Source organism: Myxine glutinosa, chromosome 1 (assembly GCF_964187855.1).
Source record: "Myxine glutinosa chromosome 1, kmMyxGlut1.1, whole genome shotgun sequence".
Classification (NCBI taxonomy): domain Eukaryota; kingdom Metazoa; phylum Chordata; class Myxini; order Myxiniformes; family Myxinidae; genus Myxine; species Myxine glutinosa.
Genome location: NC_136261.1, coordinates 442069580 through 442085768, shown reverse-complemented (window position 1 = coordinate 442085768; position 16189 = coordinate 442069580). Strand labels below are relative to the sequence as shown.

The 16189-nt window shown below is 44.4% G+C and overlaps 1 protein-coding gene across 4 annotated transcripts in view; it reads left to right on the top strand.

The window, feature by feature from the left end:
• Window positions 1-16189, top strand: part of LOC137418230 (E3 ubiquitin/ISG15 ligase TRIM25-like) — a 1962167-nt gene that overhangs the window by 1237665 nt on the left and 708313 nt on the right. Inside the window, exons 12-14 of one of the 4 annotated variants that reach the window (XM_078770753.1) lie at window positions 1530-1657; window positions 4144-4203; window positions 12097-12641. The exons of the other annotated variants lie outside the window; for them this stretch is intronic. Of the exons in view, the coding sequence (XP_078626879.1) occupies window positions 1530-1657; window positions 4144-4203; window positions 12097-12623 (715 nt within the window). The 3' untranslated portion in view covers window positions 12624-12641. Of the gene's footprint in view, window positions 1-1529; window positions 1658-4143; window positions 4204-12096; window positions 12642-16189 lie in introns of those variants that run through there. 4 annotated transcript variants of the gene reach the window in all.

The window sequence follows — 16189 nt, the reverse complement described above, 5'->3', positions numbered from 1 at the left end:
GGGGAAGATAAGAGATGGTGGTGAACAGCTGTTTTAAAGACCTGGAGGGAGGAGTGGGATTGAAGGGAGTGAGGGAGTTTGTTCCAGAGGCGGGAGAAAAGAGGAATGAAAGAGTGAAGGTGAGCGGAGAGCCGAGATTTCGGCAGTTTAACCATCAGAGGGTTGCTGGCAGATCTTGTGCGACCTGTAGGAATATTTGGGGGACAGAGCACAGAGAGAGCTGGGGGTGCAAGGCCGGAGAGGAGTCGGTAGAAGATCTACCTGGATCCTGGATCTTCCGCTCCAGCGTCGAGAAGTGCGGACCAATATCTCAGGTTATTTACTTTTGTTGCACCAGATTTGGCTCCATACCGGAGGCACGGATTTCTTCAACATATCTAGGAGCTCATCACTAAGATCCTATTCCTTGCCTAATTAGGCGAAGGTGTTTTGTATCTCATTGTTGGTGCTGATGATTTGGAGTGCACCGAGTTTCCCTTTGTGTGTAAATGTGCTGACTGTGTCATATCCTGTATCGGCATGCATGCCAATGAGAATGCCAATAACGATACATTTTGGGTGAAAAAGCTGGATACTGGCAACCTTAGGAGTAGGGTTGTGTACAGGGTGTTAATACAAAGAAGGCAAAGAGCCACACACTGCTATCACACATTTTCCATCTCTAGGGACACTCGCCTTGCTAGAAATAACAATTAGCCAGGCCCCCTCAGACTGATAACGACCAACACCATTGGCTCATACCCTACCATATCAAAGGGATGATTGCCAAGTTCATCCTGATGCTGGTATCGAGGGGGTGAGAAAACCACGCAAACGAATATGTCCTTGGGTAGTGGTACACGGATAGATAATTTCAGCTTGACCCATAAACCCTCACGGTGAGCAGGTATACGATCATTGAAGACTTCGCTCGCGTGCATGTCATCGTGTACGTATAGTCCAACCCCCCAACCCCCTCCCCCAAACGACGTGATTTTCACGATTGTGATAGAATTGGTGGTATCCAGATAGCTCACAAGCTGTAGCAGGTTTGTCGAAAGAGAACCACCTTTACGTAACAACTTTAAGGTGAACATCTCAAAATTGTCATTGTATCAATGTATCATTATTTCGAGATCATCGATCTTATTGAGCGATCGCGCATTGAAGAGAATAGCAGATAGGAAATATGATTGATGGTTCTGTTGCCGCGTGTGGATGAGTGCCCTCTTTCTGTGGAGGGTGTAACTATTTATTCCCACTCTTGGAGGCGGTTGAACTACCTGGATCTTCCGCTCCAGCGTCGAGAAGTGCGGACCAACATCTGGGCTTCCATTCCAAACACGATCAACAAACGCATCAGCACGGGCGCGGCCCTGTCTGAATAAAAATACAGATCAATACAAATATTTACTCTATCTCTTTTCTATTTTTTATTATTAACCATTCTTTTACAGATGACGTGTTTTGATTTGTTTTAAAAATGTATTATTTTAACAATACTCTCTCCACGAATATCTTAAGCTGATGTTTTTCCTTTTTATTCCAAGGCTCGAGACCATGTCAGACTTTAAATCCGTGGAGAGGACACCGCTCCCAGTTCTGGACTTCTCGAAGGAGGAGAAGAATTTGGACGGGCTCATCACGCTCAATAAGAACTTCCTGGAGAAGATAGAGAGTGAGTGACACAAACTGGACATTTCATCCAAAAAAATAATAAGGGAACACAAAAATGGAAGAGAAACAGGAAGAGAAAATTATAGAAAAGGAACAAATGGGAATGTTTTTTTGTACCAAATCATGACTCAGAAAGATGGAGGTTACAGAGGGCAAAAAGGTGTACACAACAGGTAGATGCAACAAGCAAGGCAACCAATGAACAGGAGAAAACTAAAGATGGGAGTGGAGGAAATATCCTCACCTGAAGCCATGAGGCTTGGGAGAGGTAGGGTTCACAAGGGCAGTTCACAAGTTAGTGACGGAGATGACACCATTTGGTGGTGTAACAGGTACTTGAAGTCCCTGGAAAGAAAATTTGGATTGAATCATCTCCAAAAAGCAGTTCCACAAATCGGATAAAAGACTGGATATTTGCAGTAAGTAGAGATTTGGGGAGTTTGATTAGAAGGAGTTACTGTAAGAATGGATTCATCCTCGATATATTAGAGATGGTCGGAGATCGAAGAGAGCAGAGGGATCAAGACTGGAGTAAATGGGAAATAACAGAGGGTCCAGCAACCTCTGCAATGCGAGAGCAGCAGGTCTTGTTCTTTGGTCTTGTCATGCGAGATGATAATAATATTGATAGTTTTAGATTCCACCTGTTCCAGGAGAGACAGGTGTGAAGTGAAGGTGCAAGCCCGTGTGGTAGAGCATTACTCCATTGTGCTACGGACAAAGCCCTGTTGGTTGTGAGTAGTTTTAATTACCCTGCACACGTGAAGTGAAAAGTAGAGTTAGGGAATTTCTTAATGTCTTTTTCGTCTGTCTGATCAGTTTATCATCATCAGTTTATGATCGAGGAACTACTTATTTCAATTGAATGTGATATTTTGAACACAAATCTGAAGACCAGTCTTTCGTTTTGCATGTACTTTGGTTTTGATTTTGTCCCGATCACACATATGCAAAGCGGAGCGAGATAATATTTTTATCCTGTCTACCTGCCTGGCAGTGAAACAAAAGTGAAAATCATTCCAAACAAAAAGCCTGCTGTTTTTAAGGACGTCATAAATCACACAAACAATAGGCAAGAAGAACTACTGTAATGTGTTTGGTAGGGTGATGTAATAGACACTGGGTATAACGGCGGTAAAACGCTGAATCAATTTATTTATGCACCTTTAAACCTTTATTCAAATTAAATTAATTGTATAATTGAACACTACAACACAAATCACCTTGGTGTGGTGGCAGGCATTTCCATTTGGGAGATTTTTTTTTTTTTTTTTTTTTTTTTTTCTTTTCATTTTTTTTTTCCATTTCATTTTCCAGATTTCATTTCCATTCTCTCTCTTCCCCACAGCAGGAGATCACATTTTCCAGGTGGCAATAATTCAGGCATTTCCATTTTGATCGATCAACCATTGGGTGAATCCAGGGAAACTTAAAAAATAAAATAGGACCGTGGGTCCTGAAGCTCACCTGGATCAGGAGCAACAGTCGCTCAACCCCCCACGGACCCTCTCAGACTATGATATGTTTAATGCTGTGAACAAACTTTAGTGCATCATGGGTGATGAAGGTTGTGATCACGTTTTTCAAAATTGTGTGTGTGGTTTCAGAGAAGAGATCAAATACCTATTTTGGGGTCAAACCCCCATAGTTCCCCTTATTGAGCACAGATTTTGATGTGATGAATTCACCTTCATGAAGCATCAAATATGAAGCTCATGTCCAACTTTCATCAACATCATGTGTTTGGTTCAAGCGATAATGACTGAAGTGTTTACAGACTCAATCCCTCCCTCACTCCCTCACTCACTCCCTCACTCCCTCACTCCCTCACTCCCCTATGGACAATCTTCGATCGCATAAGCTCACCGCACTAAAGTCCAGGTGAGCTAAAAATACTGAGTTGGTAAAGGGAATTTTTCAATCTATAATTTTTTCACAGGTGCACTGACCTATCACGGAGCGATCAACAGATTAATTTCACCAAGAACGATCTCACATCAACATAAATCATTCACATGTTCCTAAAATCATTCACATGCATATTGAATAATTCGCATGTTGCTTCAATCATTGACATGTACCTGGAATCAATTACATGCACATTGAATCATTCACATGTACCTTGAATAATTCGCATGTTTCTTGAATCATTCACATGTTTCTTGAATCATTCACTTGTTCCTGGAATCATGTGATGTTTAATTCCAGTGAAGAAGGAAAGATTCATTCTATCTTGTGGAGAAAACGAATTGGCGATCACTCCATTTTACTACATCAGAGGGAAGTGTAAGGACAATGTTGGGAAATTTCCTTCATGAATCGATGAAAATTATAATTTATTTAATACAAAATGGAGGTTCCATGTCTCTTCCCCCATGTTTGTTGTGTTTAGATTTTTCGTTAAAAGATAAAATAAATCTTCATAAACAAAAAAACAATAGAATTTCACATGTTGTAATTTTTGTTAATCTTTAGTCATTTCCACAGAAGGACCGGTGGAGCATCCGGAGAAGGTGGAGCTGGATCAGAACAACTTGAGAAGACTTTGTAAGTGAAGGGGAACGGGGAGGGGGTTCTTCTTCTTCCTTCCATTTACAGATCATTTAAAATTCCATATTTTCTCCTTTTCATTCTTTCCTTTTTCTTCTGTATTATTTCCCTGTTCATATTTTCCTTCACTCTATTCCACTTATTTATTTTCCAACTCGATTTTCCCTCTTGTCAAGTGTCACAAAACCCAAGGTTTGTTTAATTGAACGATGTCCAACCAGGAAGAGGGGATAGTCCAAACTTGTGTTTGCTGATTAAAGGCCTTTCTTAATCCACACCCTCTCCTCCATCCTCTCTCATCCCCCACCCCCCATCCCCTTCCCTCTCTCTCTCTCTCTCTCCCTTCATCTCCCCCATCCCCCTCTCTCTCCCTCCTCTTTCTCCCCCACAGCCCCATCCACCTCTCTCTCTTCCACACTGCCCCATCCCCCTCTCTCTCTTCCTCACTTCCCCATCCCCTCTCTCTCTCTCTTCCCCACTACCCCACCCCCCCTCTCTCTCTCTTCCCCACTACCCCATTCCCCTCTTTCTCTTCCTCACTTCCCCATCCCCTCTCTCTCTCTTCCCCACTACCCCACCCCCCCTCTCTCTCTCTTCCCCACTACCCCATTCCCCTCTTTCTCTCTTCCCCACTACCGCACCCCCCCTCTCTTTTTCTTCCCCACTACCCCATCCCCTTCCCTCTCTCTCTTCCTCACTTCCCCATCCCCTCTCTCTCTCTTCCCCACTACCCCACCCCCCTCTCTCTCTCTCTTCCCCACTACCCCATTCCCCTCTTGCTCTCGTCCTCCCCTTCTCACCAACGATGTAATCAGAACAAGATCTTTCTTGACAAATCCTGGTTCGTTCTGAAACATAATCCGGTATAAATTGCTCGTTCGTCCCAGATAAAATTTCCAATCCTGAAGGAACTTGTCACATATTTCCCAATCTCTCACATAAACATCTTACATCAACAAACATTGTGGAATCATAATATATCTATAATAATAAAAAGGTGTGTGTGTGTGTGTGTGTGTGTGTGTGTGTGTGTGTGTGTGTGTGTGTGTGGTGTGTCCCCGTCTCCTCCATAACTCCAAGACCATGAAACGTACCACCCCCAAACTTTGCATACATACTTCTCCACCTCCTAGGGATTACATGAAGGAAAACTGTGTCTTTGTGTGTGTGTTTTTAAGATAATTTACACTAACAGGCTTATCTTTGGTCAGCCTCCGTTCAGGTCGCTCAGCTTGGGGTCTTAATTCCCCCCATTTTGTCCACTCAATTCCAGTATGCCCTGCGTCAGAACAGATCGGTTTCTGTGTAATAAAGCTTGCTTGAGTGCTTGAGCTGCTCGGTGAGCAGTCTCCAAGCAGCTTGGTAATGGGTGGAACACCCCTGCTCCCTCCTCAGATTGAGTCTATTTTATTTAGTTCCTTCCTTTAAAGAGTAAAAATATGGGCAATACACCTGGCGCTCACCTGGTAGAATAACCAGTATACTGCACTGACTAAAGGTATTTTAAACCAATTACAATGGTTGCCAGAAGACAGGGCAGCAGGGAGAATCATACTGACATAATCAATAGACTTCAAACAAACAAAACATACCTATTTTGGGGTCCACTCCCACATACCTCCTTTTGTAATGCCTTGAACAAACATTTATACATCACGTGTGGTGAAGGTTGTGGGGGAGTTTCATCGAAATAGTGTTTGTCGTTTCAGGGGAAAAAGCAAATACCTATTTTGGGGGGAAATATGGCTACACGCAGACCCCCTGACACCCCGTTTTTTTTCATTGCCGTGAACAAACTTTAGTCACAACACAACAAATATCATTTGTGCCAAATTTGGTCAAAATCCCATCAGCGGTTTTGCAGAAGAAGTTTCAAGTGTTTACAGACAGACGGTCGGATGCCGCGCCATCGCATAAGCTCACCTGAACTTTGTTCCAGGTGAGCTAAAAAGTACGTATATCAACGAACGAAGAAGCCCCCCCCCCCTCAACCCCCCCCACCCCATCCGTCTCCCCCCCCCACCCCCCGGTGCCTCGCCTTTGTTGTGCTATTTTATTTTCCCCTTTTTGTGTGATCTTCTTTCATGATACGACGTCACTTCCACATAAGTAGATAAATCTACATACACTACTCAATAAGTTAGGGATATTGTGGGAGTGAGAGGGATATTGTGGGAGTGAGAGGGATATTGTGGGAGTGAGAGGGATATTGTGGGAGTGAGAGGGATATTGTGGGAGTGAGAGGGATATTGTGGGAGTGAGAGGGATATTGTGGGAGTGAGAGGGATATTGTGGGAGTGAGAGGGATATTGTGGGAGTGAGAGGGATATTGTGGGAGTGAGAGGGATATTGTGGGAGTGAGAGGGATATTGTGGGAGTGAGAGGGATATTGTGGGAGTGAGAGGGATATTGTGGGAGTGAGAGGGATATTGTGGGAGTGAGAGGGATATTGTGGGAGTGAGAGGGATATTGTGGGAGTGAGAGGGATATTGTGGGAGCGAGAGGGATATTGTGGGAGTGAGAGGGATATTGTGGGAGCGAGAGGGATATTGTGGGAGTGAGAGGGATATTGTGGGAGTGAGAGGGATATTGTGGGAGTGAGAGGGATATTGTGGGAGTGAGAGGGATATTGTGGGAGTGAGAGGGATATTGTGGGAGTGAGAGGGATATTGTGGGAGTGAGAGGGATATTGTGGGAGTGAGAGGGATATTGTGGGAGTGAGAGGGATATTGTGGGAGTGAGAGGGATATTGTGGGAGTGAGAGGGATATTGTGGGAGTGAGAGGGATATTGTGGGAGTGAGAGGGATATTGTGGGAGTGAGTTTATTTTTTTTTATAGGGGTTCGGGTTATGGTATTGAAATCAAGAATGCTGTGTTTTTTCACACGTTAATAACCATCGAATTAGGACCAACAACTTTTTTCAACATAATTAATACACAAAACCAACCACACCGATGAACCTGCCGATATCCCTAACTTATTGTGAGTAGTGTATATATACACCATTGTCTGTCCGCCATTGTTCCTTATCCACGGCCACATCTTTTTAGTTACAATCTCCAGACTCAGGGTACAAATACAACTTCATGAAGGGGAGAGGGTAACATCGGCAATGTGCCCTCGGTATCAAGAGGAAGTGTGGGGTGTGGTGGGAAGGCATAAACACTATGTAAATGTGTGGTGGCAGAGGTTATTACAATTTCTCTATTTACTTGGGCAACGCTGATGTTAAAGCTCTGTTTGCACGGGTAAATTTGTTCTCCTTTCCTTCTCCCCCAAATCGAGGGTCCTATAAAAGCCCCCCCCCCCAAAAATATATGCAGTACATCCCTTCCCCTCTCCCCTCTCCCCTCCTCTTTCCTCTTCCCCTCCCCTCTTCCTCTTCCCCTTTCTCCTCCCTCCCCTTCCCCCTGCCCTCCTCCTCCCACCCCTTCCCTCCATTCTCTTCCTCCTCCCTCTCCCCTTCCTCCTCTTCCTCCTCCCTCTCCCCTTCCTCCTCTTCCCTCCTCCTTCCCCTTCCAGCAGCAAGAGACATGATGACTAATTGGTCCATCAGTGAAGCGACAGGTCTACTCTTCCAGTATAAAAATAACGTCCATCGACCTCGTGTTGGATTTCGATCATGTTGGTTCGAGCTTTGCATTTCATACTCAACGAGAAACTTCTTATTCAAACTCGGAAAACATTACAGAGAAACGATCTGCTTCTGATAAATCTTCTTCTTCAAACTCGGAAAACATGACAGAGAAACGATCTGCTTCTGATAAATCTTCCTCTTCAAATTGGAAAAACATTACAGAGAAACTCAGCCATGATCCTTCTTCTTCTTCTGGAAAAAGGGTGTAAACAAAGCACAAGCGCTTCCCCTTCCTCTTCTTCTTCATCTTATTCTTCCAAGCAGAATGGAGAAACTCAGCTGTCAGTAGATTGCTAAACATCTATCTTATATCTATATTATAAAAGGAGTCCTGTCTCTGTCTGTCTGTCTGTCTGTTTGTTTGTGTCTCTGTGTCTCTGTCTGTCTGTCTGTTTGTGTCTCTGTGTCTCTGTCTGTCTGTCTGTCTGTCTGTTTGTGTCTCTGTCTGTGTGTCTGTCTGTGTGTCTGTTTGACATGTTATAACTTGAGAATGGATTAATGGATTTCAATGAATCAAACTACGGTGGATTCGGGTACCTCCTGGGAATGTTTGATACAAAGAAAAAGTAAAAAAAAAAATAATTTTTTGTGTGGGTCCATGGACACGCGTGTCGAAAGTGCAAATGCCAACACGTGACATTGGGTACACCTGCACGGAGAGCAGGATCTTCCAGGAAACCATTTTTTGTTCCCCCATAGATGAACCATCTCAGCAAAGATTGGTATTTCCGTCAGCGAAGCGATGGATCTTATATTCTCGTCAACATAAAACATCGGGGTGCTCACCTGGTCAAATAAACAGTATAATACACCGACTACAGGTATTTTAACCCAATTTCAATGGTTGCTCGAAGACAGGTTAGCATGTAGAATAATACTAACATCATAAGACTATAAAACAAACAAACAAAAAAATACATATTTTGGGGGCAAACCCATCCCACACCGGGGCAACCCCTCCCACCCCGGGGCAACCCCTCCCACCCCGGGGCAACCCCTCCCACCCCAGGGCAACCCCTCCCACCCCGAGGCAACCCCTCCCACCACGGGGCAACCCCTCCCACCCCGAGGCAACCCCTCCCACCCCGGGGCAAATCATCCCACCCCGAGGCAACCCCTCCCACCCCGGGGCAACACCTCCCACCCCGGGGCAACCCCTCCCACCCCGGGGCAACACATCCCACCCCGGGGCAACTCCTCCCACCCCGGGGCAACACCTCCCACCCCGGGGCAACTCCTCCCACCCCGGGGCAATACCCCCCACCCCGGGGCAACCCCTCCCACCCTGGGGAAATACCCCCCACCCCGGGGCAACCCCTCCCACCCTGGGGAAATACCCCCCACCCCGGGGCAACCCCTCCCACCCCGGGGCAACACCTCCCATCCCGGGGCAACACCTCCCACCCCGGGGCAACACCTCCCACCCCGGGGCAACTCCTCCCACCCCGGGGCAACACATCCCACCCCGGGGCAACACATCCCACCCCGGGGCAACACCTCCCACCCCGGGGCAACACCTCCCACCGCGGGGAAACCCCTCCCACCCTGGGGCAACCCCTCCCACCCCGGGGCAACACATCCCACCCCGGGGCAACACCTCCCACCCCGGGGCAACACCTCCCACCCCGGGGTAACCCCTCCCACCCCGGGGCAACACCTCCCACCCCGGGGCAACCCCTCCCACCCCGAGGAAACTCCTCCCACCCCGAGGCAACCCCTCCCACCCCGGGGCAACACCTCCCACCGCGGGGAAACCCCTCCCACCGCGGGGAAACCCCTCCCACCCCGGGGCAACCCCTCCCACCCCGGGGCAACACCTCCCACCCTGGGTAACCCCTCCCACCCCGGGGCAACACCTCCCACCCCGGGGCAACACCTCACACCCCCCCACCCCGTAGATCCCCAAAGGAGCAGATTTTTTTTATTGCCCTGAATAAACTCAGGTACATCATGGGGGATGAAGGTTGTGGTGAAGTTTCATTGAAATCGTTTGTGTAGTTTGAGAAAAAGCAAATTCCTATTTTGTGGGTTAAACCTGGATCCACTTGACTCCCGGTAAACCCCATTAGACGACGAGTTTTTTTAGTGCCTTGAACAAACTTTAGTCACAACAAATATCATTTGTGCCAAATTTGGTCGCAATCCCATCAGCGGTTTCGGAGAAGAAGTTTCAAGTGTTTACAGACGGACGGACGACGCATCATCGCATAAGCTCACCTGAACTTCGTTCCAGGTGAGACAAATACACGTGTAAAACAATCAACGTCGAGTGCTAAAACCACTTGGTTTCCATGGTGATACGGTGGCTCGCTTCATGGAGACATCTCCGGAATGGGAAAGCAAATGGAGGATGAAAGTAACAGGACAAGCACGATGTCTGAGAGGAATCCACACTCGCTCTGAGGTGTCTAACCTGGGTTTGAATCCCGACCGAGCTATAAACTGTCATCCCGGTGTTTCACAGGTGCAGAGTGACTCATCAATGTGTGTGTCGACCTGTTAAACAGTGTCACACCTGCAAGATTTTCATTTCCCCTCCCCTCCTGCCTTTTCAACCTCTGACCCCTCTCCCCTCAACCTCTGACCCCTCTCCCCTCAACCTCTGCCGCCCCTCAACCTCTGTCCCCTCCTCATCCTCTCGCCTCACTCACAGATCTCCCTCACAGATCTCCTCCCTCACAGATCTCCTCCCTCGTCTTCTCCCCTCCCGATCCACTCCCCTCCCGATCCACTCCCCTCGAAGTTTTTCTCGGTGAAATAAATAAATAAATAATGTAAGTTGTTCATTGCGAAATAAATAAAGTTGTTAAATCGAAAAGTGAATAAACAAATAAAGTTGTTCAATCGTGAAGTGAATAAACAAATAAAGTTGTTAAATCGTGAAGTGAATAAACAAATAAAGTTTTTAAATCGTGAAGTGAATAAACAAATAAAGTTGTTAAATCGTGAAGTGAATAAACAAATAAATTTGTTAAATCGTGAAGTGAATAAACAAATAAAGTTGTTAAATCGTGAAGTGAATAAACAAATAAAGTTGTTAAATCGTGAAGTGAATAAACAAATAAAGTTGTTAAATCGTGAAGTGAATAAACAAATAAAGTTGTTAAATCGTGAAGTGAATAAACAAATAAAGTTGTTAAATCGTGAAGTGAATAAAGAAATAAAGTTGTTAAATCGTGAAGTGAATAAACAAATAAAGTTGTTAAATCGTGAAGTGAATAAACAAATAAAGTTGTTAAATCGTGAAGTGAATAAACAAATAAAGTTGTTAAATCGTGAAGTGAATAAACAAATAAAGTTGTTAAATCGTGAAGTGAATAAACAAATAAAGTTGTTAAATCGTGAAGTGAATAAACAAATAAAGTTGTTAAATCGTGAAGTGAATAAAGAAATAAAGTTGTTAAATCGTGAAGTGAATAAACAAATAAAGTTGTTAAATCGTGAAGTGAATAAACAAATAAAGTTGTTAAATCGTGAAGTGAATAAACAAATAAAGTTGTTAAATCGTGAAGTGAATAAAGAAATAAAGTTGTTAAATCGTGAAGTGAATAAAGAAATAAAGTTGTTAAATCGTGAAGTGAATAAAGAAATAAAGTTGTTAAATCGTGAAGTGAATAAACAAATAAAGTTGTTAAATCGTGAAGTGAATAAACAAATAAAGTTGTTAAATCGTGAAGTGAATAAACAAATAAAGTTGTTAAATCGTGAAGTGAATAAAGAAATAAAGTTGTTAAATCGTGAAGTGAATAAAGAAATAAAGTTGTTAAATCGTGAAGTGAATAAAGAAATAAAGTTGTTAAATCGTGAAGTGAATAAACAAATAAAGTTGTTAAATCGTGAAGTGAATAAACAAATAAAGTTGTTAAATCGTGAAGTGAATAAACAAATAAAGTTGTTAAATCGTGAAGTGAATAAACAAATAAAGTTGTTAAATCGTGAAGTGAATAAAGAAATAAAGTTGTTAAATCGTGAAGTGAATAAACAAATAAAGTTGTTAAATCGTGAAGTGAATAAACAAATAAAGTTGTTAAATCGTGAAGTGAATAAACAAATAAAGTTGTTAAATCGTGAAGTGAATAAACAAATAAAGTTGTTAAATCGTGAAGTGAATAAACAAATAAAGTTGTTAAATCGTGAAGTGAATAAACAAAACAATTGTTGTAATAAAAGATTTTTTGTGATAGAGATTAATGTGTTTGTGTTTTTGTCCGTTTGTCTAACAATGTCCGTGACCCCGTGTCGTGTCCGCAGATGGACGGAGCCCGAGTCTGGACCCAAACTCTGCACATCGACAGATCAAGATCTCCGGGGATCTCAGGACGGCGACTCGAACCAGGACCGGGAATCAGTACCCGGAACATCCTGATCGGTTTGATTATTCGACACAAGTTGTTTCCTGTGATTGTTTCTCCTCAGGTCGTCATTACTGGGAGGTCGATGTGAGGTCGAGTTGTTTGTGCAGAATCGGAATCTGTTTAAACTCCATGAGGAGAAAAGGGCTTGGGTGCGGGTTGGGAATGAATCCCGAGTCTTGGTGTTTAAATAAATGTGATAACAAATATTCCGCATATCACAACAAACATCGTACCTTCCTGTCCGTCCCGGGGGATCATGAACGGTTTGGGTTCTTCTTGGATTGCGAGGCGGGAGAGTTGACGTGTTTCGGGGACTCGCGGGTCCTGCACGTGTTCAGGGGGAACTTCATGGTCCCCGTTAAACCCGCTATTTGGGTTTGGTATGATGGACATTCCGTTCATTTTGTACATTTAGTGAAATAAACTTTCATCACGAACTGATCCGGTTATTTTGGGTCAAATCAAACAAATCATTTACCTGTTCATGACGAAGTGATTTACCTGTTAATGACGATGTGATTACAGATTAATGTTTATATTATAATAAAGTTTATATAATTTAATAAGTTCATTGTTTATCTTATTTGATGTGAAATGAACTTTAACCCGAACTCTTCACTCTCCTCAGATGCAATAGATTCTTCTTCTTCAAAGCGTCATTGAATTGGATGTTTGAGTGAAGAAAGTCCGTCCAGGTAGATGAAACCCTTTGTGTTTACCTGGAATGGAGCACCGGCGTTAATCGTGAAGGTGACGGTGGGTTTGGATTGGATCACAGGTGGAATGTGGAGCCCTGGATGGAATTAACAGAACGTTCATCAGGTATCGCGAATCACACCGTTGGAAACATGGCCATGTGACCTTTTGGGTGTTACTCTCTCTTTTGGTCGATGAAGGGTTCACACCTGAAACGTCAGATTCTCATTGTTTCTCACGGAGGTTTTAATCTTAATCTTTGTGGAAATCTCTTCCATCCAATCAAAACACAGAGATAAAATCATCATTTCATCACCAGTGTAGTGACGTCACTAAGTTAATTTAGCGTCATCACGTGAATTCAAATTCCAGAGAAGGCGTCGCATCATGTACTGTGATTAACAATTCATATTCACCTGGCGGGAGGTAAACCGTGATCATACAGGTGCTGCCCTCAGGGTGACATTGCACTCCGGGAGGGGCAGGTTGGGGTTCACCCTCGAATTTCTCCAATTGGTGGAAACTCGACCCGGCAACTCTTGGTAGTGGGGACTTCGATCTCGCTATACCTGGATATTTAAACAAAGAACAGGTAAACACCTTCATGTTAAACATTCACCAATTCACTTCTCGTTTTAATTTTAAACCGACGCCATTGAATGTTGATATTACAACCTGAATGACGAATCTTCCCAGGTATTACGTTTGTATCGTGAGTGAAAAACCTGCGATAAAACATGTACGAAACATGCTTTGTGACGTCACAATAGGGAACAATGTGCAGTGGAATTGAAAACAAGGGTGTTTCACAGGTAGGATGATCCATCAATGCGCGGTAGGGGGCTCGTCCAGGTGTTTCACAGGTAGGATGATCCATCAATGCGCGGTAGGGGGCTCATCACGGCGTTTCACAGGTAGGATGATCCATCCACGTGCGGTATGGGGCTCATCACGGTGTTTCACAGGTAGGATGATCCATCAATGTGCGGTATGGGGCTCATCACGGTGTTTCACAGGTAGGATGATCCATCAATGCGCGGTAGGTGGCTCATCCAGGTGTTTCACAGGTAGGATGATCCATCAATGCGCGATATGGGGCTCATCACGGTGTTTCACAGGTAGGATGATCCATCAATGTGCGGTAGGGGGCTCATCCAGGTGTTTCACAGGTAGGATGATCCATCATTGCGCAGTAGGGGGCTCATCCCGGTGTTTCACAGTTAGGATGATCCATCAATGTGCGGTATGGGGCTCATCCCGGTGTTTCACAGTTAGGATGATCCATCAATGCGCGTACCGTCCCTCGGATGAACGTTAAACGGGAATCCCGTCTCCTGACATTATTTGGTTAACGTTGAAGATCCCAAGGTATCCTTCGTGAAGAGCAGGTGAGCTTTCGCCGGCATCCTGAACAAATTACAGAACAATTCCACCGTAACCTGCACAGGTCCCTGCACTCAGTCAATGACGCGACCCCGACACCTTGTGCCGCATTCAAAAGAAGAATAATCAATGATTAAACACTATACCTGGTTCTGTTCTGAAGCCTCGTCAGTCCAAACACCATTGAACTTACCGCTAGTTCCACTCACAGTGAAATGTACCTGTTGGAATTCTGCACCTATATCTGGTGGTGGATGCTTCTTCATCCACATCAGGTATTGTGGGATACCTGCCACGTGTTTACTGTGTCCAGTAGATTTCGGGTGTGGCAGCATGTTTATACCTCAAGGTGCTGTTCCCACCTGCCAGCTCTTTCACCTTCCACACACCTTTTTAGTACGAGGACCATTTTGATGGACACAAGACACCTTGGTCGCTCTTGGTTCTTGTACAAGTTTCCGGCCGCACAATGAACGACTTTGCTGTCGATCTCTCAAGGTTAGACCACTCACCTTAGTCTGGAAGTGCTGAATTCCTGCCCATGGAGCTCACCAGGTGTTTTGGTTCATGGTCCTGATGTAACAGGTTTCAACACCTCATCATCATTACTTGAATGTTGGTAGATGTTGTGGGCGGTGCAACGCGTTGTTGTACCTTCCAGGTGTGTGTTCATGGAAGTCCAGGTTATCAATGGCACTTTGAGTGAATTTTCCACCTGTAAGGTTTGTGGGAATCAAGAGCTCACCTTGTTCCTGGTCCTCCTCACTAGTCCGTGACATGGAAGCGATACATCTCTGGCTATTTGATACATGATGATATTGATAAAACGGTTCAATATTTAAACTCTTTCTTTACTCCTGGTTTGTTTTAAGGTGTGAATGCTCGTGGGGATACCTGCTGCAGGTGCACAAATACCTTGATCCATATTCAGCACTTTTTCCCGATTTCTCTCATTCGGTTCCAATTTTAAGTCTGACTCATTCATCTCTGGAGTTGCGTCATTCACCATCCAGGTCACGTGATTGCAGAGTGACACAGGTACACATTCAGGTGCAGAATCACAGCGATGAATAAGCAGCCATGGATCATCTTCTGGGTTCTTCTTCTCCGTTTCTCACAGGTGTCCTTCACATCATTCCGGAATGATTTCGCAGAATGTTGGAAGATAACGTTCTTTTCAGGCTTAGCACCTGTGGTTGTGGATTCGTCACCGCTTTCCTCTGCACGTTTCTTCAGGCAGGTAACCTTTGATAGAAGATAACCTGTTGACATATCTGATGAACAAATGATAGAAGATTTACCTTTTTGTGGGACAATCATGACCTTTGATCCACGGTGTGCGTAGTATTCTTCATTCCTTTTTGAGAATGGAGCACCTGTATAGAGTGGTATTCACTATACCAGGTACGGACAACCAGCTCCTGTATTTGTGGTGAAGTGAACTCAGAAAGATGATTGTGTTCGGATCTTCAGATAAGTTACCATCTTTGTAAGAGGTGAACCACTGCAAAGTATTATCATGTACTGGATCACAGGTGTGTTTCATCTGCAGGTGAGACTGTCATATTTGTACACACACAGGACTTGTGGTACCTGAACTCATTATCAATCATGTCACCACAATTGTTACCATATACTTGGATACGGTGTACCATATCATCATCACCGAGTACCTTTTCTTGCTCCCATATCACATTTTGTCGATTATCCTTCGTACTCACAGGTAGTAGTTGATGTTCACCTGTGTGATCTCGTTCCTTCACACAAACGAAGCACTGATTTCTATGGTCTATGGATTTAGTACTGGCTGACCCAAGGTGGATCTACACCTGATGGTCTCAGAGTTCGTTTCTGCATTTTTGTCACATGTGTTGGACACGTGATGATTTCACTCTTTCACAATTTCCACA